This window comes from Triturus cristatus, chromosome 1_1, assembly GCF_964204655.1.
Source record: "Triturus cristatus chromosome 1_1, aTriCri1.1, whole genome shotgun sequence".
NCBI lineage: Eukaryota > Metazoa > Chordata > Amphibia > Caudata > Salamandridae > Triturus > Triturus cristatus.
In genome coordinates, this window is record NC_140579.1 from 1,167,477,040 (window position 1) to 1,167,501,825 (window position 24,786).

The window sequence follows — 24,786 nt, forward strand, 5'->3', positions numbered from 1 at the left end:
CCCTAAAGGCGTAGCGTGACTCGAGCGGTTGGGCACCCGAAGGCTTACGTGTGAAGCAACCATACAGCACACACATCCCCTGAAGCAGAAAGCGCACACAATAAATGACACCACACAGTAGGTTCACTTAAAAATCAGTCAGGTTTATCTAGTTCAAATGAGGTTCAAAGGCAATTTCATTAGATTCTCACTGGCAGTAACAGTATACATTCCACAGCAGTTCAGTTCAAAAGCAATTCATGAAACTTTAACTTGACCCCACCTGGCTACCATAAAACATCAGGTCCTAGGGATATAGTGCTGCGCACAACAATTAATAGCGCTTAAAAATCAGGTTGCATAAACATGGCACAAATAGGTCATCTAACCCAGCACTGCACAGATCCCATGAATAGCGCTTGAAACCAGGCTACAGGAACATGGCACGGCAACTAGCAATTGAATAGCCCTATAAACCAGGCTCTAGGAACCTAGCGCCGCACCTCGCACCTGAATAGCGCTTCCCCACATGTCATTTAACGTGGCGCTGCGGAACTGGGCATTACACTGTAGCCAGCCACATGGGATCACCTTGGCGCATCAAACAGGGCAGGGTATGGCAGCACTAGCCTGTTACAGCACGCAGCGTTAGCCACCTTAACACGGGGGCGCTAAATGTACGAGCCCACCCCCGTGCTAGCCATCCGATCTCTGGCGCGGTAGACCTCACAGTCCCTGAGGCGCTTCTCCGGGTAGGCAGTCCCAGCGCTTCTCTGTCCGGGATGATAGGGGGGCCACGTGAGGAGTCTCTCTGGGGGAGGGGCGTGCTCCGGGCCTCAGGGGGGCCTCCCGCCCTCCTCCCCGGAGTTTACCTGAGTCTCTGGCCTTCCCTCGGCCCTGGCGGCGCGTTCTCTTGTGGGAGGGGACCCCCTCCTCCTCTGGGCTTCGCGCTGCAGCGCTCTCCCCGGCGAGGGACCTCCAGCTGACGTCGAGGCCGCCCGGCGATCTCCGGGCCGAGGGCCTTGGTCGCGGGCTTCTCCCGCCTAGTGGAGCGGTGCGGGGAGCGGGGGACACAGCGCGGGGCTCCCGGTCTGGTCAGACGTGACCGGGGAGCTCCGCTGGCGTCACGGGCACTTCAGGGGGATTCCGGCCTTGTTTCCGGGGTCGCGCCCGCAGCCGCCAATGGCAGTGCGGTCTGCGGGGGCGCGGCCCAGTCCACCAATGGGGCTACGGCGGGGGCGGCGCTTGGCAGTCCGCCCCCGTCAGGTGATGCTAGTGCGGGGCTTCAGGCCTACGCGGCCTTCGCTGCTTCTCGGCTGCCTTCTCTGCCCTCGGGCCACGATACCTCGGCTGCGACGGCAGCGGCGGGGCCCCGGGCTTCTCCGCGGGCCCCGGTGACGACAGGCGGGCAGTTTCCCGGCCCCGGGCCGCAGCGGTGAGTGCGCCTCGAATTCCCCAGGCAGGGGGGGGGCTGAAATTAAGCGGCGACTTCGGCGACCAGCGCCTGGCACAGGACTGACTAGGGGGATCCCAGGCAAGGTCGGGGAGCGCAGGGGTCACAGCGCTAGTACCTGGTTGATCCCCCAGCAGTCCAGCAGGGAGTCTTTAGTAATAAGTTTCAGTAGTCAGTTTCCGCCCTCAGCTTCAGCCTTAAATTCCGGCGGTCAGCTTCAGCAGAGTTTCAGAAGTAGGTTTTTGCAGTCTTGGTGGCGCAGTTGGTCCTCGCGCCCTTAAAAGTTCTGTTCCTTGGGGGGGGGGGTGAGTTGGTGACTAGTTCCCTCCTAGTCAGGCTTGGCAGGTCATTCCGGGGTCTCCCTATCGCTGGGCCAGATCAGTGGGTAGTACAGGATCCCTCACTCACTTAAAGGGCAGTGCCTAAACCCTGTCCCCTTCAGAGGTATAAGTCCCTGTCTAGGCCCTACCGCCTAAAACTCCTGCGTGGGTTCCCCAGGTCTGCTTTACCCCAACTAACTAGAAAAAGTTCCCTCCCTCTGTTAAGTAGCCCTAGGTCAGGTGACCACCTCCTAAGGCGGCAAAAGTAAAACCCCACCCTTCTTCTAGAAGGTTCCAGCACATTCCAGGAGCTTCCCCACTCTAGGTATAGGACAAAAAAGGCGGGCTGGTGTCGCAACATTGTTGTGGGGTCCCAGCCAGCTCCTGGCAGCTAGGGTGCTACTAGAAAGGCCACTCCGCAGTAGCAGGGGCCTGTGGCAGCCATCTTAGGGGAAGGGAGCACCTGCACCTTAACACTGATTGGCAATGAAAAGGCGCCCGGAGACCTAAGTCCAACACAAAAATGAGGGTGGAAAAAATGAGGCACGATGAAAAATACAGGGGGAGACCACCCTAGGGCTGACAGGTCTAACATTAAGGCACCAAAATCATCACAATCAGGTAGGTATGTTTCTAGTTTGAAATAATTCGTTTTTAAAAATCGACACTTAGTGCGATTCCTGGAGCCGTAATGTTATCCTATGAAGGAAAGACATACAGGCCCAATCTTCTAAACTTAAAGTGAGTACAGGGCAGGGTCCAAGGCAGCAACAACAGATCACTTTGGGCAGCATTGGGTGCCCTGTTGAAGTCAATGGGGATCTGTGTGGTCAAAAAGAGGCTGCAGGCTTGGACTGAGGGACCAGTCCGGCGAACCAACAAAGAGGCTCGGGGTCTCACGGTGCTTGGTACACCTTTGTTCCTCTTCTCCTTGGGCCATGCGGGCGGGGTGCAGAGGGGTCTGGTTTCTGTCACTTGAGACACCCGCAGTAAAGGGGGCCTGCCCAAAGAGGCTGCAGGTGTCAGGAAGTCCACAATTGAGAAACCCAAGGTGGACTTTGGATCAGGGGAGTCTAGGTACCATACTGGCACTGTTGGCCTACTTCAGCTCGGGCTAGGGGGGCACGGGGCATGTGGTGCTTTCGGGTGACGGGTTTTTGGTGTTCCAGATTCCTCACAGCTCTTCTGAGGTGCCTGCAGGATGCAGGGGAGCACCTCCGCTACTCCACGGGACTTACTGGGTCTTGGGTGAAGGCTGGAAATTCTCGCTGGCTTTTGGAGGCTCGGGCAGCTGCAGGACGAGTTGTCTTTGGAGCAATTGTTGAGGACAGCAGACAGGCCAGCAGGGTTGGTGCCAGATCAGTTGCTGGTCTTCTGTTCTGGCTTTTGGGATTCTTCAGTGTCTGTCGTCTTCTTTCAGGTTGGCAGGTTCTGTTTCTCTCGTGCCAGAGGCTCCCCTAAATACAACATTTTGTGGCGTTGGCGGAGTATAGGGTAGAAGGCAATGAGCTACTTACTCCTGGGGTCACCACACCCCTATATGACCACTTCCTGTGGGAAGTGGGCAAAACCCTGTCCCAGAGTTCCTAATTCTGCAATCACAAAGATGTCAGACTTTTTAAATTTCGTGTCCACATCAGGTAGCCCACCTTAGTGGTGGAACTAGACTAAGGGTGAACGTGCCTCTCTGACTTCTAATTTTCCCGCCTGGACGGAGCGCCAAAACTTTCCAGACACTCACCCCCAGTCACAGATCTGGGTTGAATCCATCATCATTCTTTAGATCTGTGACTGGGGGTTGTGTTTGCTTTGTTTGCCCTAAGTTGGCAGAGTATGCCCAGACGTGGGTCCCTTGCTCACTTTGCAACTGGATTCAAGCTAGCCTGGCTGATGAGGGGTGTTACTCTGAAACCGGTCCCAGGATGCTTGTCTCCGGTCCAGAGAAGACCTGGCTTAGCAGTTCTGGCTGGACTGATCCCATGAGAAACAGGGTCAAGACTGATTTGCATTTGCCTAGGTCTGAACTAGTCTGACGAAGTGAGCTAAAGAACAATGATGGATTTAACCCAGGTCTGTCACTGGGGGTGAGTGTCTGAAAAGTTTCAGCACTCCGCCCATCATCTCCTTGTGTTTGCTCCTACAGGAAACACACCAGATTGGAACCATGTGTAAGATGTTAACAAGGGGGAGGAGGGGTTACCGCTTTGCGGCACACACGGGATATACCTCCGGCTCGAGAGGGGTTGCCATATTGCTGAAGCTGGCAATCGTCGCTGGAGCTGAGGAAGGTGATTGGATTTGATCCAGGGTGATTTGCCCTCATGATCGTTAGATGGAACGGGTTGCAGGTGGTAATTTGCTTGATATACCTGCTGCCCCAGTTGCAATTGGCGGGAGTGGCGGATCTAGGAGAAGTGCACCTGCAGCTTCAGGAAAGGCAGCTGATGGTAGGGGTAACTTTAATCTAGTAATGGATGATTCCACTGACTGGCTCACCCGGTGGTTAATAGCAGGTTGATATGTTTTGTGGAGACATGTGCACTCGTAGATATTGGGAGAAAAACTTGCATATATGCCAATACTCCTTCGCACTATACCTTTTCCTGCTTGGATCACATATTCACACAAGGCTCCTAACTCCCTCGTGTTTTGACTGCCCATTTTCTGGCCCTGGGAATTTCAGATCACTCACCTCTCTGCGTGGAGTTGGGTGTGTGTAGTGGGGGGGAGAATATACTGTGGTGGGGAATGGACTCATGGCTGCTGAAACAGAAGGGAGTGGAGTACGAATTACTCCAAACCATGCAGCATTACTTCACTGGCAATGAGCATACAGTGGGGTCCAGTATGGTCTAGGAAACCTATAAAACAGTCTTACAAGGTCAGGTAATCTCCTTGGCGGCTGCTAAGCGTGTGGAGAGGTGGCAGCGAATGCAACAGGTTGAAGACCACCTCCTTTGGCTGGAATGGTGAATATATTTCAACCGAGCGAGGATATACGTCACCCTATTGAACTTACCTGTAGGGAATATCAAAACCTTGCTAACGATGCTACCCGTACACATTATCTCGCAGGACAGCAAGGTATCTGTGAGGTCGGCAATGAGGCTGGGTGGTTGTTGGCGTGGTTGGGCAAGAGGAAGAAAGTGGAGGGATGGGTTGGGGAAGTTCCAACGGAGAACCAGGGCACAGTCACAGGTCATGTCTGCATCATGGAAGAGTGTTGCCCGCCGCTATGCTGGATTGTACACTTCAAAATTGACTTGTACAGCTGAGGAGATACTAGCATTCCTCTGTGATATTTCACTCCCCCACCTCCCGGAGACTGATAGCACGGCACTCGATGTACCTCTCACAGTTAAGGGAATAGAAGATGCCATTGTTGCACGGCAGCTTGGCAATGGCTTACCGAAGGAAGTTTACATGTGCCTTGCAGGCAGGTTCTCCAGCCACCTCCTCCAGATGTACGAGGCAGCAGTATGGCAGGGGAAACACACTCGGCCATGGTTGTAGTCATCCACAAGACGGGGAGGCTGGCGGATCTATGTAGCTACCATCAGCCATCTCTCTCCTAAATGCTATGGTGAGAACTTTGGACAAGGTGCTTGCAAATCACCTGTCGCGAGTAATAACTCCCCTTGTACACTTCGAAGAGTCTCGGTTTATGCCAACAAGGAGCCCCAGGCTGAACCTCTGTTATCCATTTGGGTGCCTTGCTAGGACAGTTGATGTCATGACACCAGCGGTGGTTATCTCCCAAGACTAGTCAAATGCATTTTATTAATTAGGATGGCCCTATCTCTTTTAGGTCCTAAAGAAAATGAACTTTGGACACTGATACCTGCAATGGATGAGACTACTCTATTCTAGCCCCCTAGCTTTCTTAAGAGTCAACGGTAAGTAGTCATCTACTCTCTCTGCGCAGGGTGGTGCTAAACAAGGCTGTCTTCTATCACCTATGTTATTTTCCCTTTCAATGTAGCCCCCTGGAGTGTTGGGTGAGAGGGGATTCCCTAATCAGTGGCCTGCAATGAGATACAGAGTAGGTGCAGAGAATCTCACTGTATGCAGATGATATCTCTTACAGAGATTTTCAACATGTCACTAGATCAAGCCATGGTCCTGAGCAGATGGAAAACAGCTCAAGTTAAGCCCATCTTGAAAAAGCCAACCTCAGATCCCAGGGTACCAGGCAACTACCGTCCCATCTCGGTGCTGCCTTATTTCGGGAAGGCGCTTGAATCCCTGGTAAATAAACAACTTACCGCCCATTTGGAAAATCACAGACTTCTTGAACCATCGCAATCAGGGTTTCGGTCGGCACATAGTACCGAAACGGTAGTGGTAGAGATGGTTGATAATATCAGGCTGGCCCTGGATAAAATAGAATCAGCTATGCTGGTTCTTCTGGACCCGTCAGCCACCTTCAACACCATCTCCTACTGCATTTTAGAACAGCGGCTCTGGGAGGTGGGAGTCGGGGGGGGAAAGCCCTGGACTGGTTCAAAAACTACCTAAGGAACCGTTCAACCACCATACATATAGATACCCTGGCCTCATGTAGTAGGCCAGTAAGCAGAGGAGTTCCCCAGGGATCCATCCTGAGCCCTATGCTTTTTAACCTCTATGTAACACCTTTGGCCAGGGTAATCCGGTCCTATGGCTTTGAGGCCGTGTCATACGCTGATGACACTCAGCTGTTGTTTAAGTTTGGTCCCAACCCTACAGGCACTTTGATCCGGTTTAAAAACTGTATGATCCACATTAACAACTGGATGGGCAATAACAAACTACAGCTCAATGGTAGCAAGACAGAGATCATCTTGTTTGGCAGGGCTGAAGAGTATTGGTCTAACAATTGGTGGCCCCAGGCATTGGGCCCATGCCCATCCCCTAAACAAGCAATCCGTAATCTTGGAATAACTATTGAAAACAAACTGTCCATGAACAATCATGTAAATCTTGTGCTGGGCAATTGCTATGGGATCCTGTGGAAACTACGTAAAATCTTCAAATGGTTACCTATTAAAGCCAGGAAACCTCTGGTGCAGGGTCTAATTTTAAGCCGTCGGGACTATAGGAATGCCTTATTAGCTTTCCTAAATGAAGATCTCCTTTCCAAATTGCAGATCCTGCAGAATACCCCTGCCAGACTTATCCTAAATCTTCCACCGAGATCCCCCTCAGTCCCCAGTCTGAGGTCCCTCCACTGGCTTCCAGTAAGAAAGGGAGGCCATTTTAAAATCCTATGCCTCACCCATAAGATCACATATGGTACTGGGCCCTGTTATTTAGCGAAAAAGCTCAACAGGTACCAGCCAGGAAGAATGTTAAGATCCAGTTCAAAATCTCTTCTTACCCCACTACGAGTCCGCACTGTACGAAGTGGGGGACGATCTTTCTCCTTTCTTGCCCCCTACCTCTGGAATAAGCTTCCATCTCATCTTCTCTCCATCGCCGATCACTAGCGCTTTTTGAAGGAACTAAAAACGTGGCTATTAGATCAGAAATAACGCTGTCTAGATTTGACCGCCAGTCTACTGGAGTTTCCGCAAGCGCCATGAGACCTTTTTTGTTGATTTGTGCTCTCAATAAGTTCCTTTGACTTTATGACTTTGACTTTTATGACTTTGACTTTATCCTACTATGTGTCTCCAACCCAGAGTTTTCCATCAGCACAGTAATGCAAGTTATGCAAATATTTGGAAACTCTAGTAGATTCTGCATGAACTGGGCAAAATCAGTCATCTATTGTCACGGAATGGGATGCTATTGATTTCCAAACAGGGCTTTCGATATCTGGGGCTCTATCACCTGCTCCCCCCAAGGACTTCCTCAGGGATAACGTAGATGGCATAGTAGAAGAATTCAAAGGTGTTGCCGCCCGCTGGCAGGCGCTGCCACTCTCACTGCTGGGCAGGGCAGCCCTGTACAAAATTATTATCTTACCTAAATTCCTGTATGTGCTACAGAATACACAGTATGTCATCCCAAATACCTTCTTCCGGACTGTGGGTGACAAACGGAGGCAACTCCTGTGGAATTCTTGCTCCCTGAGTATTTCTTTGAACAAGCTCACCAGAGAGATGTATGAGGAGGGATTACACTTTCAGAGCTCCGCCTTTATTACTTGGCTAGCTAACTGGTACTAGTTAATGATTGGGTATACACTGATGGGACAGAGGGGACACCTAGCAGCACTGTATGGACAAAAAAGCAGAGCACATTGGCTGACCTATATTAGGGTGGTACTTCAAGCATGGGACAGGGCTCTCTGTCAGATGGGATGGGACACTCAAGGGCACCACCCCGCAGTGGTAATCTTAAAGGCTGCCCTAGAGTCTGGGCCTCTCTGGTTTCCGGCAGTGGGACCTAATTGAGATCAGCTCCTAGGGTGATGTCTGGATAGGCACAGCTATGTTATGTTCAGTGGCGTAAGGAAACTTGAGGGGGGTGGCCTTGCAAAATACATGGTTGGCCCCATCTCCAACCCCACGCTCCGGGCCCAGTCCGGAGCTCTCGGTCCAGGGGCCTGCCACCTGTGCACAGTGTCAGAGGGGGCCCTCTGGAGCTAGGCCCCCTACCCCCCAATGCAACGCAGGGGCTGCGAGGGTTTTTGTTACGCCACTGGTTATATTATGTAGGATTTATAAAGTGCACAGATACTAAAGTGTCCCGGTGCTAACCTAACATTAAGGGCAAAAAAGAACAAACCAGTTGATTACTGGACAAAGAGCCAGGTTTTAAGCATTTTCCTAAATAGTCTTTTATCCTCCGTTAGCCTGAGTTCTAAATGAAGGTTATTCCAGCCCACTGGCCCAAAAAAGAGAAAGACCGCCTTCTAGCTCTTGCAAGGCGGACTCTCAGTACCGAGCCAAGTGATTATTGGAGGAGTGCAGCTTTCTCAAGTGGCTGTAGTAGGAAATATAAAAGGACAAATAGTCTGGTCCAGAGTGGTGTAGCGCTCTTTGCGCTAGTAAAGAAGTCTTAAACAGAATCTGCTTGTGTACAGGAAGCCAGTGCAAATTCCGCATATGTGGAGGAATGTGCTTTCATCTAGGGAGCCTAGCAGCAGCATTCTGTACAATTTGCAGTTTCCTCACTATATATGCTGGAGACAAACGTATAAGACATTGGCATAGTCCAATCTGGACACGACCAATGCTAAGATCATCGTAAGCCCTATTTGCCCTGCCAGGAAACCCGACAGGCTGGTGAGGGGGTGTAATCCTCCTCCCCCGTGCATGTGGCGGTGACTACTGGTACAGGGCTCTGCACTGCAGACGAAGGGACAATGGCCACTGGCAAGGGAGCCAGAACGCAGGCTCAAAAGATGCTGGCTAAATTCACCTGGGGCAAGGTGGGCCAAGAGAACGAAACGGCTGCCAAAGGGGGAACCTACGACCCTCACCCACAGACACCTCAATCAGACTTGACTCTCCACGACGTCATGGAGGCCATCGCTGATGTGCGGACTCGCATTGACACCGTCAACATCGAGGTCTCCCGCATACGAGCAGATTTCCGCACAATGGATGACAGAGTGAAGGACGTGGAGGAGGCCACTGTAACATTGACATCAGACACGACTCTTCTCAAGCAGCAAGTGGCCTAACTCCGTGACCAGCAGGTGAAAATGGAAGGGCTACTCGACGACTATGAAGGGAGAGCGCGCATAAACAATATACGCATTCTGGGGGTCCCGGAGCGGGCGGAGGTGTCGGCTGTGGATCTCTTTGTCGAGGACCTGGTGCTGAAAAAGCTCCAACCTAAGCGCCTGTCCAGTTATTTCTCCATCGAACGATCCCATCGTGTCCCTGGGGGTGGGCCGAAACCGGGAGCCCCCCCCAAGGCCTATCATAGCGAGAGTGTTTAATTTCCGAAACCGCGATGTATTCCTCCAAACGGCCCGTGTTCGCCCGCCACTGACGGAGAATAGTGCAATCACGTTTTTCCCGGACTTCACTGCAAAAGTGAAGGCTCAGCGGCGCAGTTTCACTGCGGTCACGAAAGTGTTGCGAGACAAAGAAGTAAAATACTCTATGCTCTTCCCAGCGAAGCACCGGGTCGAATCCGAGAGCAAAACCTGGTTATTTTCCTCCCTGGAAAAAACCTGGGAGTGGGTGGAGGGCTGGCGGAGAATTGGGAAGCCACACAACGGCAGAAATGACAGAACCAGAGGTAATAGATCGAATAATGGGGACTCTCCTACAGAGGGTCCACCTCAGGAGGAGTAGACTGCGGCCTCGAAGGGCTGATGGGGTGAGATCTGTGAACTCTGATCGTTATTCCTGAGAGACACCTGATGCCCCGTGGGCATGACACTGGACATATAGTGAGGTATTGGGGAACTTAATATAGACCTGTCTATGGCCGGGGGGGGGATCGGCCGACGCTGCTCTGAGCAAAATTATCAACCCCATGCCATACGGATGGGGACAGCTAAAGAGGGGATTAGTACAGAGCTACCTGATGTAATATGTATCCATTCTTCACTTGGCGAGGGGTGTTCACCAAGCACCTAGTATATGGGAGGGTGGGCGACAGGCACTCTGCCTTGTTGGGGGGGTGGGTAGTTCGAAATCCACCAGCAGGGGGGTGGTATGGGGGACCATTGGGGGGTTATTGTTGATGTTCAAGTTCTAAGTCACGATGCACAGGGTTGTTCAACAGGTTTGACATACCATGCCCTATCTCAATTGATGCAGTATACACGACGGACCAATGTGCAATGCCCCACACCGTATAGCCAGTCCCGACTGAAAAGCACGGCAGGGACTCAGTCATCCCCGTGGTGGCTGTAGTGTACACTCCCCTGGCCTTACTTATGATCCATTATGGATAGTACTGCGATTACAACACTGTCCACCTTGATGTGGAATGTCAACGGGCTGGGGGACAAGATAGAGAGGGGTGTAGTATCGCAGTACCTTAAGAGACAGGCGCCAGATTTAGTATTGCTGCAAGAAACTCACCTCGTGGGTAATAGGTGCAAGGCTCTCAGCAGGTGGGGATATAAGCTACTGGTCCAAGCAGGATTCACATCTGGCTCTAGGGGAACTGGTATCTTAGTGCGAAAAGGCCTTGCCCTCACACCCACTCATACATGGGCTGATCCGCGGGGCAGATTTGCAGTGATGGGGGCCACCTGGGAAGGAAAACCGCTCAATGTGGTATCCGTGTATCTTCCACCAGCATTAGGGAAGGAGGCACTTAGTGACCTGGGGAAAATACTAATAGATCTCCCGGATGGTATCCTAATAATAGGTGGCGACTTTAATATGACCATGTACGATACACTGGATAGGTTTCCCCGGCGACCTACCGCTAGACACATTACTCATATGGCGGAATTTACTCAAGCCATGGGTCGAACGGACATATGGCGCTCATTGCAACCACACATGTCGTATTACACCCACTACTCTAATGCACATAACAGTATGTCCTGTATAGATTATTTCCTTACACATCTGGCAGCTATTGGCCACTTCCAGAATCCTAGGGGGCTCCCTCTGGGGATTTCACTCCCCGGTGTGGGTTGAACTCACTTTTCATCAGCAAAAGCACCGCAGCCCCATAATAGATCCGTGGCTCTTAAAGATCCCAGGTATAAAAGAGAAGCTAATAGAACAGACTGACTGTTACTTTGCGGAAAATCTAGGATCAGTAGATTCCGCACAGACTATATGGGAGGCATACAAAGTAGTATTGAAAGGCCATGCCCTTGCGTTAAAAATAGGTCATATCCGTCACCACAATGAACAAATACTGGAGACGGAGAGTGATCTTCAACGATTAGAAACGCAGCATAACTCCTCACCTGGTGAAGCCACAGCACTTGAATATAAAGCACTATTGCGAGAAAGAGCAAGGGCACGTATATTTTAGACGAGACATAGGGTGTACGAGATGGGAGAAAGGACGGGGAGAATGCTGACTTGGTTGGAAAAACGAGAGCAGGGAGAGAGGTGGGTACCTGAACTATCCACGGGCGAGGCTAAACGGGTGTCTAACCCCTAAGCAATAGCAGAAGCGTTTGCGGACTATCTTGAGGGGGTGTACACATCTTCCACTGAATATACATCGGAGGACTCTCGACAGTTGTTGACAGATGTAGGAGAGTAGAATCTGCACTTATGTTGCCCCCACTTTTTTTCTGATGTATACACTGGTTTCTGGCTATAGTCAGGCTGGGTCCCTGCTAATCAGGGCCCCAGTCTCTCTGTTCTTTCTAAACGATTTGGAGTGCATATTAGATGCACTAGTGATTGCTTACTGTGGTGCCTTAAAAGCACCTAGTATATGGTACCTTAGGTACCAAGGGCATAGGTACTTTCCAGGCCTACCAGGGGCTGAAGCATGTATTATGCCACCCCTGGGAAGCAGACTAAATCTGACACCTCAGGCCTGCTACTGCAGCCTGGGTGAGGTAGTGTTAGCACTCCTCACAGAGGTATAGGTTCCTATATCTCACCATACACACACATATAAACCTATCAGTCACCCCTATGGCAGGCCCTATCAATCCTGAGGGCAGGGTGCTTGGTTTACAATTTGAGGGGGTGCCTCTGCCTGAGCAGGGACCCTCTGCAACTGGCAGGGTCTATTCCCTGTGGCTGTTTGTGGATGCGGTTAAACCATATACTCTTAAGTGCATTATAACCTCCCGGTTAATGCTAACTTTGGAATGACTGCATCAAAACATGTCTTGTTTGATGTCAAACATCTTAGAATCATACCCCCACAAAATGGATGCCACCAGAACAGACACAGCACTGGCTTCTAATCTCATAAAGAGATTAGTAGAGTGTGTCTAGCAATAAATACATATATATTTGATATATATACCTGTGTGGTGTCCTTTCATTTGGTAATTCAAGAGATTATAAGGTAAAACAAGCTGCTTTACATTCCTCTGAGACTTAGCCTGAAGGCTGCTCTCCACAGCTACCACTAGGATAGCTTTCTTTAAAAGGTTGTCTTAAACCTATCTACCATAAGAGTCGAATTGGATGGGTGCAAGGTGGCCACTATAACTAGTGACCAGCATATGCCAGGCCAACTTCTCACATTGGTGGGCAGCGTGTGGGATTCCAGCTTGCCATTGTTTTACCAGAAAATCTCTATTTGAATTACTAACTGAAAACCACGTAAGGTACTCAAGGTACATATAAAATCAAGCTTAGTATCAATAAGTTCTACTGAACTTAGAGCTGTTTGTGAAGGGACCGCACACCCTTGCTACAGCTCAAGCTAGGCTTAGTAGGCCACAAACTAGTGTAGGTAGTACAACACTGCACAACACTAGAATGTCCTCAAGGGATGGAGCCAATGGTTCCACCCAGCCTCAGTACAAGGACATGACCTACTTTGATTTGAAGGCCATAGGTGTTGCCAGACACCTGAAGCTAGGACGGAGTCCCTCAGCCCGACACTTGATAGATCTGTTGATAGCAGATGACCTTAGGTCAGCTCTAGGAGCTGACAGATCTGAAACAGGGGGTGGGTCAATTACAGTGTCTGGGTCTGATGATGAAAATCAGGATGACCAGGACTCTGTAGTTGAAGGGCCAGATCCACAAGGATCTGAACAGGACAGAGGAATTCTCCCTAAGAGAGCTGACAGAGTGGAAGAGAGGCCTAGGTCCCCTTCAAGGGAATCTAACCACTCATATCACACTGACAGAGAATTTGTCCATCAGAGGAACTCATACTTCCATAGAGAGACCTCCTCTGAAAGAAGGTACAAGATGCTCCAGTATGAGGTAGCTAGGCTTGCCCTCAGAACCAAGCAATTGGCCTTAGATAGAGAAGCCTTTGAGCTCCAGAGAGCTTCTAGAAAGGAGGGGTTAGAACCCCCCTGGTGGCAGCAACAGTGTCCCTAGAGGCAGAGATTACATTCCAGACCATAGGAACCTGTCCAAGTTTGTTCCTCCTACCAGAGTGTGGATGATATCCACAAATGGATCACTGCTATGGAGAGGGCCTGTAAAGTTCAACAGGTCTCCCAGAAACAGTGGGCAGCAATCTTGTGGCTCTCCTTTTCTGATAAGGGTAGAGACACGCTCCTCACTGTTAGAGAAGAGGATGCTGATGATTATGAAGTCCTGAAGAGTGCATTGATAGATGGTTTTGGCTTAACCACTGAACAGTACAGGTTGAAGTTCAGAGACACCCAGAAAGCACAGACTCGGGACTGGACTGACTTTGTTGATTGTGCAACCAAGGCTCTGGAGGGTTGGCTGGTTGGTAGTAGAGTTACTGATTTTAAGGGATTGTACAATCTTATCATGAGAGAACAGATCCTTAATAATTGCCAAAACCAGTTGTTGCATCAGTACCTGGTGGACTCTGATCTGACCTCTCCCCAAGAATTGGGAAAGAAGGCAGACAAATGGGTCAGAACCAGGGTGAAGCAGAAAACCCAGAACCAAGGGGGTGACACCAAGAAGCAAGATCCTAAAGGCTCTGAGAAAGGTGGGGATAAGGCAAAAGACCAGAAGTCTTCACAAGGGCCCCAAAAATCTGCATCTGGTGGGGATTCACAGTCTACAAAGGGAAAAGGCCAAAAGAAGCCCTGGTGCAAATTCTGTAAACAGAAAGGGCACATAAGAGTCGAATTGGACGGGTGCAAGGTGGCCACTATAACTAGTGACCAGCATATGCCAGGCCAACTTCTCACAGCAGATATTACCCTACCCTCACTATCTGACGCAGACCGGGCCAATCTGGAAGCTGACATTACGGATGATTAAATATGCAAAGCCATCTTTAGCATCCAATCTGGGAAAGCTATAGGACCCAATGGGATTCCGATAGAATTCCTGAAATCGATGGCCTTGAAGATAGCGCCCTAGCTCAATCACATGTATGCAGAAAGCCTTGAGAAAGGAATACTGCCTGCGGACCTGAGACTGGCGTCTATAGTGGTAATTCGTAAGCCCGGGAAACCGGCGGATTGCTGTAGCTCGTATAGGCCAATCTCCCTGATCAATGCGGAGGCCAAAGTCTTGGCTAAACTGTTAGCATCACGCCTCAATGCTGTCCTCCCCTTTCTTGTTCGTGCTGATCAATCCGGCTTCGTGCCAGGAAGAAATACGGCACTGAATATTCGCCGGGTACATAATGTATTAGCTAGACACCACTGTATAGAAGAAGATGCGGTGATTCTGTCACTGGATGCCTCTATGGCATTCGATTTCATAGAATGGCCCTATCTTTTAGAAGTGCTTGCCTGCTTTGGGTTTGGACCGAACTTTCTGGCATGGATTAGGCTGCTCTACACTGAGCTCTGCGGCCATGTAAAGGTGTACAATCGAACGTCACAAGAGTTCATGCTGCGCAGGGGGACTAGACAGGGCTGCCCCCTGTCCCCCCTGCTCTTTGCCCTTGTCCTGGAACCCCTGGCGTCGTGGGTGAGACGAGATGTTGCTCTCAGGGGCCTCAAATGGGAGGAGGAAACTGAGGACAGAATATCACTATACGCTGATGATATCCTGATTTACCTGGCCTCCCCCTACGCCTCGATACATAGGTTATTGAATATCTTTACAAATTTCTGCAAGTATTCGGGCTACGCCATTAATTGGGAAAAGTCGGAGCTGTTTGTTCTTCATGGCCCCACACCTAGGTTACCCAGAGGATGTAATGTCAAAGTGACTAGTGAAGGTTTTCGATATTTAGGGATATTCATTACCCCGGATCCCCAATCCGGGGTAACCTCATGGCCCCCCTACATAAACTAAGAGACAATGTCAAGCATTGGAGGTCGCTGCCACTGTCGCTGCTAGGTCGGGCAGCCCTATTTAAAATGCTGGTGCTGCCACGATTCCTTTACCTGCTTCAGAACTGTCCATATTGTGTCCCTGACTCATATTTTAACAGTGTCGAGGCAGCGGTTCGAACTCTATTGTGGGACGGCAGGGCACCACGGATTGCCCTAGGGAAACTGACGAAGGGGTGGTATGATGGAGGCACTGCACTCCCAGACCTGTGGCTTTATTATTGGGCGTCCCATCTGGTAGCGGTAAATCACTGGCTGTACAGCCTTCCGACAGATCCGGCGTGTAGGCTGGAACGGTATCAGACCGGACATGAGCGGTACCTGGGTGCCTTATATATTAAGTTCCGGAGAGGGAAATAATTGGGACCGATGGCTCACACGACCTCCATATGGCATAGATCTACCAAACGCCTGGGTTGGACGGGCAAACTGACAAAGGCGACACCCCTGTGGTCTTGTCAACAATTGGGGCTTCTCTGTTATCACGCTGGATTTGATAGGTGGGACACCATAGCAATTTCCACTATTGGCGATCTACTACAGAAGGTGAAGATTCTCACCTTTAAAAACTCGCAAGTTAAGTATGAATTGGCGCAGGGGGAGATGTTTCGCTACCTACAAATCCGCCATGCGCTTAAATTGGCCCTCACAGATGTGACAGCCATCCCAGACGTGTCCCCCCCCTGGAGTATTGACTCCTATCAGAACCTCTCCTTACCAAGGCCATCCCTCTTACATACCGTAAACTATGTAATAACGTACCAGACCCCTTTCATATTCTCAGGGACAAATGGCAAATGGACTTGGGGCAGATTGAGGATGAGGACTGGCAAACCGCCTTTATATCCCCAAGAGAGGCGGCCATAAATCATTGTTTTCGGCTGATCCAACTAAAAGTCTTACATAGGACCTACCTCACGGGTGTGACCTTAGCCAAGATAGGAACCAGGCAGAATTTGATTTGATTGTTCTAAAATTTATATAGCGCACGAATGCCCGAGGGCATCTAGGCGCTCTGTTAGAGGAATGCCATGGTTCTAGTTGAGGATGGATTATGTTAGTTTGAAAAAAGCCAGGTCTTTATTAGCTTTCTGAATCCGAGCACAGTTGGGCAGTTTTTGATGTGTATTGGAAGCGAGTTCCATAGTTTCACAGTGCCCAGGACAAAGCTCCTTCCACCCCAGTGGACTTTTTAAAATGTTGGTGTCTGAAGGAGTTTGCTCTGTGCTGAGCGCAAGTGTCTTGGTGGGTGATACCAGATGAGGTGTTGTTTTAAACGTGTTGGTCCATTTCCATGGACAGCTTTATAGGCCTGACATAGGGATTTGAAATTATTCTTTTCTTCATGGGAAGCCAGTGGAGTTTTTTCAAGCTGAGATGGGCTGTAATTTTGGGGATGTCTAGGAGTGTTCTGGCCGCCGCGTTTTGTGCGCACTGTAGCTTGACCATGTGCTGTTTTTGAAGGCCTATGTATAGGGCGTTTCCATAGTCCAGTCTGGCCATAGCCAAAACCGTCACTAGTGTTTTTACTGCTTCAGGGGGAATGAAGGTGCAAACTTTGCGGATTCATTTTAAAGTTAGAAACACCAAAGAGACGACTTTGTTGATCTGGTGTTGGAAGGACAGTTTGTCATCGAAGATGATACGTAGGTTTCTCACTTTTTGCACTGGGGTAAAACTTCTATACTGGAGGGCCACCAGTTCTGTGACCAAAAGGAGGTATCCCGTCCCAATAGGAGGACCTCTGTTTTGGTTCCGTTAAGCTTTAGGCAGTTTGTCCCCATCCATTGGTTTATGTGGGACATGCATTGTCTAAAGCGATTGGCTGTTTCTTCAGGGCTGCTTGAAATAGACACCACAATCTGGGTGTCATCCGCGTAGGATATTAGTGTGAAGCCGAATTGTCTGATGATATTAGCTAAAGGGGCCACATAAAGGTTAAACAGTGTGGGGCTTAACGAGGAGCCCTGCGGTACCCCACATGGCAGCGTAAACTGCTCTGAGCAGGAATGCACTTTGCCTACGTGGGTGTAATCAAATAGCCACATTTGACCATATATTATGGGACTGTCCCCTGATTCGTCACTTATGGGAGAGGGTCACAGGAAAAATGCAGGACTCGTTGGGGGAAAAAAAACTCGTTTTAACACCTTCACTGGGGATTCTGAATATCTGGGAAGCAACCGATCTCACAGATACAGAGCAACTACCCTGGGATACACCCTAGTGAAAAAGGCCATTGCTATGAAATGGGGAGCAGCTGATCGCCCACTGACAATAGGGTGGGTGGCAGAAATGGACAGAAGCATGGTGGCCGAAAAGGAGGTTTACAAATCTAGAGGCTGTCCTAAAAAGTGGGATAAAAAATGGGTTGCCTGGAATGCATATCAGGGAGAACTGTGCATCTCACCAACAGTGGAACTAGAATTGTCCAAAAGAGGGGCCATGGTACAGTAATGTTTAATTGCAATATTGTGCACATCACTGTTCATCTACAAGTCTGTAAAGAAATGTGTAACACTGTGATTCTGCTAGTGACGACTGTTAAATTAATAATAAAAATATTATTCCCCCAAAAAATTGAATCCACCATCTGATTCTTAGCACTTTTCTGAAAAATATTTTGTGTGTGCAATCATGACTTTTTATCTTTTGTTTTTCTCTCCTTTGCATCAAAGCAGTCACTGCAGTACTTAGCGTACTTGAGTAGCTCATCAATACTCTTAGTCTGCCAACACATCACACTCTTCTCAATGTGAGACCAAAGCTCGGGACGCAAACCGAGCACAAAAGCCAACACGAAACCGCTAATGCTTTCTTTTGTTGTATCTTTGACTCCTCTTTCTATAAATCTGCATTAGCCTCTGTTAGAAATGGGATTGCTGGTTGGCTAAGGCTTGCGCCAAAGCCAGGCAGAAACCACCACTCTAGTCAGGGCAAGGAAGTTACACGCCAAAGATAACCCCTGCTCACCCCCTTGTTAGCTTGGCACGAGCAGTCAGGCATATCCCGGAGGCAATGTGTAAAGCATTTACACACGCACACAGCAACAACATCCCAGGCCCACCACAAAAGGAACTCCGTACAAGGTTATATATAAAAATAGCCTTTGTATTATCATAACACATTAGAATAGTAAGCACATATTATACACTGTGCCAACTGGCACTGGGCAATATTTACAAGGGATTATTTACACCTGACAGGGCCAACTGGACCACTGTCAGTACCATCACAAAGTGAACTTAGTAAATGTAGAACTTATCATAACCAGAGAACACAATCAGTAACTACTGGTAACCACTGTACTTAGCATCAGCCTGTAACATAAACCACATTATGCACAGTATCACATTAGGCGCCAAACGCATTGTACGCCAACCTCATCAGCATAAACACATTATGCAATTCTCTCACAAGCCTAAACATATTAGACCCTAACCTCCTAAGCATAACTACATTAGGGGCATAAATCACACAGTGGAACATAATCTCACTAGCATAAACCATGATATGCAAAACAACCTCATAATCATAAAACACATTGAGAGGTATCAACACAGGGTGCGTAAATCATTCTACATGAATCACATTTCCTAGCACCCAAAATCACAGTAGGGCCTGGCGCCCTACAAGCCTAACAATCCCCCCTAGCCAAGTGGCCATCCCAAAAGGGGCTCAAATGCCCTATGTCCACAGAGTTAGGGCTGCTGCCTAGGCAGCGAAAGTCAAGGGTGCGCCACTGCGCAAAACCTAAAAGTGGCAGATGCCAACTACTTGCTGGGCAGCTGGGAAGGTGTAGGGCAAAGGAGTGCATCTCACTCCTTACTCAAAACATGCCCCCAAAGAACTGTACGCCTAAACGGTGCAGCTGGCACTAATTGCTGCGCAGCTGTAAATAATCGAATGAGGCATGGGTTCTCACTGGGCCTGGAACTAACTGTGCCCCAAGTTGGAGCCATCTGGCTCTGGAAAGAAGCACGTCCCCAAGCCCTGGGGAAAGGACACGGGCCCCTCTGGCCCTGTAAACAATTATGTGTCCCCTTGGTTGGAGCCATCTGGGCTCTAAAACAAATCTGCGGAGTGGTGGAGCCATCTGGCTCTAAAACAAATACTGCGGAGCGTTGGAGCCATCTGGCTCTGAAAATAAATCCACCCCCGTGGAGCGCACCGGCTCTGGAAATAATCCTGCCCATCACTAGGGCCACGCGGGCTCTAAAACTAAAAGATGCCCCGCTGTCGGAGGGGCCCGCAATGGCGGGACCGTGCAGGCACCAACACTGTGCCTCACTACGCACTGGGGGCTTCTAAATCAAATTGGCCCCATCGCTGGAGCAGCCCCACTATCAAGCGGGGGCTGCTCGGAGAAATAAGGGATCCAGCGCAGTGCCTCATCCGGAACACACACGGGAGAGGCATGTTGGAGCGACCTGCTGTCAAATGGGGCCGCTCAGCACTGCATGGGTGCCTCGATCTGGCGCCCATCCCCTCCAGGCAGCTCTACTCACCAGGCTGCTCTCCGGAGGCGGCGGGGGGACGCTGTCTTTTCTTTGCGGTCTGCGCGATGCGGGACTCTCCCTCGAGCATGAGAGCCCCGCGCCACAAACTTATGCCAGCCTCTTCCGGCTTGGTTGCAGGCCCTGCCCACGTCACGGGCGGGCCTGCCTGACTTCCGGTTTTACGCGAGGGCCGCGGCGGTGATTCTCTCGGCGGCAAGAGCGGTAGGCTCCCTCAAAAACAAATGTAGAAGCGGGGTGGGCACCCGCTGTAAAGATAGCACCATAGGCGAGGTGGGCACCCGCAGTTAAATTTGCGTTATGGGGAATCCCTATGCTGAGGGTTCCCTCAAAGACTATTGCAGCCCAGCGCTGCAAGGGCAAGGCACCGAGGTTCCTCCTAATAATAAAGGGCAAATTAAGATAAAGCGCTCCCAGGCGCTAGGGATAAAAGCACAAAGTCCAAGAAGTCCTGGAGTCCCAGCAAGGCAGAAGGGTCCCAAGAAGCAGTCCTCCAGGCATCCAGGGGCAGGGCAGGGCAGGGCCCAGGGAGGCAAGCCTTCCCCTGAGCCCCAGCAGCAGCACGCCCCTGGTAGATTCAAGTCCACAAACAAAAACATTTTCATGGTGTCACAGCCCCTTCTTTTATACAGCATTTTCCTTTGTTCTGCAACTGTAGGGTAAGGGGAGAACCAGATACAACTGGTTCAGGAGCACTTTGTTTTGCTCAGCTCCCCTATCTATTCACAGGACAGGCCAGGGACATCAGACGCACCACAGGAGGTGGATCCAGCATTGTGGAGGGAAGGCCCAGCCCTATTCAGGTCCCAGGTGCAACTCCTCCCTCCCATCTACATGCAGATCTCTCCATTCACCACCGGGCAGACTCCCCCTGGCTCCTGGAATTCCCCAGCACTCTCAGCTCCTGTCAATCACAAGCCAGACATGCAATTCACATCAGGCAGGCAGACACACAGCACACAGAAATGACAACTTCTAGAAGTGGCACTTCTCCACCAGTCACCATAAATCTGTGCACACCATTGCGCAGCATTTATTCTCACGAATTCGCACATACTAAACTCGACCCTGCACTCAACTCACATCAGGAATTACCATGGGCACACAGATCCTCCATGCATTCCTATGGGATGGCAGGCCAATCTCACCACACACACTTAGGGAGCGCACGCACTTTACACTGGGCCACAGTGCTAAAGTGCCAAGAGACCTAAAACCACTACCACCATTAGGGCCAAGTCCAACAGCCTCTCATAATATGTATGTACTCATTCTTTAGGCTTCAGGGTAGCTCTCATAATTTGTGACTAACTAGCCTCTCTCTGGCACCTTTTGCTTCAAAAGAGTTATCACCTCCTTATTCTTCTCCATGATAATAGGAGCTGGACTATTTTGAGGAAGAACTCTTCGAGGCTTCTCTGTTGGCTTTGTTACAGCTGCCTTACATTTAGTCCACAAATTCTTTGGAATAATAATTTCTAACAACCTTTTCAAAACCACCCAAAGCACTTTTGAAATTGTTTCTAATCTTTGCCCCTCTGAAGTTGATTAAAATAATTATTATAATTGGTTTTTTATTAAACTTTTTTTTTTAGAAAAAAATAAGAACCTCTAAATATATGACTCTTCCCAAGGATCACGCAAGATGGGGTGTACCGAATATAGCCCTGTATTATTGGGTATGTATGTTGCAGAATATGGGAAAATTAATCACGTGAAGCACACACACGCTCAGACCAAACGAATCCCCATCAATATATGAGCTGATTTTGGGAGAAGAGGCTAAAGGCTATCTGATAAAAAAAAAACATCAAACCCAGCCATTATAAGAAAACAAAATTCAAAGTTTTGCAAGGGACATGTAGATTGTGGCAGCATCTTAAAAAGAAATGTAAAATCGCCAAATATAATTATTATACACCTCTTTGGGGGACAACGTATTTACCATTGATATTTCAAGATCTGTTGGTTAGGAGCTGGAAACGTCGACGGATTTTAAATTTAAGGGGTTTGTTCGATGGCTAACAATTATGCCCATTTGGAGATCTTCAGGAGAAAGTTGGGCTTACTAAACAATTTTTTTAAAAAATATCTCCAGATCCGGGACTTCATTAGTAAACTGTACAGGGTCTTGGGCTCGATGATTAAGATTCCTATTGTAGATGCAATTAATAAGAGGGTTAAGATCGGCGCCCTCTACGATCTATTGGTCCAAGAATTGCCGGATGATTTGGAGTCTCAAAATGCCAAATGGGAGAAGAGGCTGGGAAAGGAGGGGCCACTACTGCAAGAATCACTGGATATGGGTAGCAAAGTACTCTTAACAGCTGGATTAAAGAGCCAACACTTTAAAACGATCTTTGAGCTGTACTATACTCGATACAAATTATTTAAGTTGAGTAGGAGAGATAATAATTGTTGTCAACAATGTGGCACTGGACCTGCTGAAATAGTACACATGTTTGTTTTTTTTAACAACATATTTTATTGATTTTATTAAACGAACAACCAGCACAGTTATCCAGCGATTATGGTGCAAGTACATCCCCCAGGGTACACAGTGTGCTGATTTACCACCCCCAACCCCAAGTCTGCAAACATCCGACTCCCACACCCACCCCTCCCACCCCGTGTCAACACGTAGTCCCATCTGTTTCCGGGATGACATCGTTACTATTATCCTAAAATGTTTGTACACAGTCACCCCACACCTTGTATTTATCTCTCCTGTCTCAACAGGCGTTCTATGGGATCCCCTGAATCGTCTGGAGTAAGTTGTGGCAGGTCCACACCCCTGTATATGGCCCATTTCCCCCATATCTTCCCGTGTTTCCGGGGGCAGCCGCGTGCCACAAAGACCGCAATCTCCGCCATCATACATTGGTCCATGGCTTTCTTCCACTTGCCTAGGCGGGGTGGGGAGGTCTCCTTCCAGCTCTGCGCTATATCCCGCTTCGCCAACACGAGCCCCAGAAACAGTAAGTGTTGTTTATATCTGTTCCCCCCCAATGTCCTCGGTGTTATGTAGTGGTGTGAGTCTTGGCTCGAACGGGAGCTCCCAGGCCAGAACGCTCCCCAAACACCCAAGGACCTTGCGCCAATAGGGTTGTATCACTACGCAGAGCCATACTGTATGTAAGAACGTGCCTTCGGTCGTGCCACAACGTAAACATATCGGGGACTGAATCACCCCCATTTTCCACAATCGCGTTCTTGTGTAGTAGACCCTGTGTAGGTATTTATATTGGATCAGGCGATGTCTAGTGGAAACTGCAATATAGCGGGGGCTCGCCAGTGCCTCCGCCCAATCATCATCCGTAAGGTCAGGGAGATCGGCCTGCCAACGCTCACGTGTCTTATGGAGATTGTGTTGCGCGCGTGTTGTAAGGGTTTGATAGATTTGTCGGATCTTATGAGGGCCGAGGTCCCCCGTCAAAAGGCGACTCTCTAGGGGGTGATATTCTGGCAGGGACGTCAGTGAACGCACCGCCGGCATCAACGCATGTCGAAGCTGTAAGTATCGGTAGAACTGAGATTTGTGTAGGTCAAATTCGGTTTGTAGTTGTTGGAAGGATTTAATTGTGGGCCCTCGCATGACATCCCCCAACGTGGAGATTCCTATTGTATCCCACTCCCGGAATCCCTCCAGGGCTGCCACCGGCCGGATGAAGGCGCCGCGCCATAGGGGTGTCATCTTGGTAAGTTTCCCCCACCAGCCCATCGTACGCACCACGCGCCGCCAGATCTGAATCACCGTACCGCATGCCGGAGGATGGCCGGCTACTGACGAGGAATCATATAGTAAGTGTAGCAGCCGCGTGTGAGGGAGCGTCAAACGCTCTACCGCATACGCCGGATCTTGGAGCGACCCATACCACCAGTCGTTGACCACGAGCAGCTGGGATGCCCAGTAATAGGCGCGCATATCCGCCGCAGCTATTCCCCCGCAGTATGTAGATTGTACACTGGTCGCCAGGGCCACCCGTACGGCGCCCCCTTGCCAGAGGAACCCGTTTAGCAGGGCATTTACTTGCGTGAACCACGTCTGCGGGATCGTGTATGGGTAATTCTGGAGGCGATAAAGCATGCGGGGCAGTGAAATCATCTTAAAGATCGCCGATCGGCCATAGAGGGAGAGGGGTAATTGTGACCATATCGTTGTGTCATCCCGCACCGCCGGGAGAAGAGGGGCTATATTCTGAGCCCACGCCGTAGCTTGATCTCGGGTCACGTAGACCCCGAGGTATTTAAACCCGTCGGTAGCGATAGTCACCTGGTTTGCTCAAGCCATGTGTCCCAGATCCCCGCACACCGGGAATAAAATAGATTTAGAGGGATTAGCGCACAGACCAGACGTCTCACCGAAGATGCGGAGGATCTGAAGGACCCTAGGCCCCGAGACCCGTGGGTCAGCCATGTAAAATAGCACGTCATCCGCGTACAGGGCTATTTTGTCTGTGTAGTCTGGAGTCCATGACAGCCCACGCATCACTGCGTCCCTCCTCACCCACTCGGCTAGTGGCTCTATAGCAAGCGCGAATAACAGTGGGGATAGTGGGCATCCCTGTCGGGTGCCACGGAGGAGCGGGAACGAGGCCGACCGATGACCGGCCACCCGGACCGACGCCGTGAGACCTGTGTATAGGAGCTTGATATACGTCCGGAATCGGGGCCCAAAGTTTACTGCCTCTAGGAGGCGGAAAAGGTACTCCCAACTAAGGGAGTCGAACG

General features: G+C 49.9%; 1 protein-coding gene across 1 annotated transcript in view; it reads left to right on the forward strand.

The window, feature by feature from the left end:
* The window catches only part of LOC146871801 (uncharacterized), a gene marked incomplete at its 5' end in the record, with an annotated part of 718,460 nt that overhangs the window by 268,785 nt on the left and 424,889 nt on the right, over positions 1 to 24,786 (forward strand). The window contains one exon of the mRNA XM_085651438.1: positions 21,651 to 21,734. Coding sequence (XP_085507564.1) covers positions 21,651 to 21,734 — 84 coding nt within the window. The remainder of the gene's footprint in view (positions 1 to 21,650; positions 21,735 to 24,786) is intronic.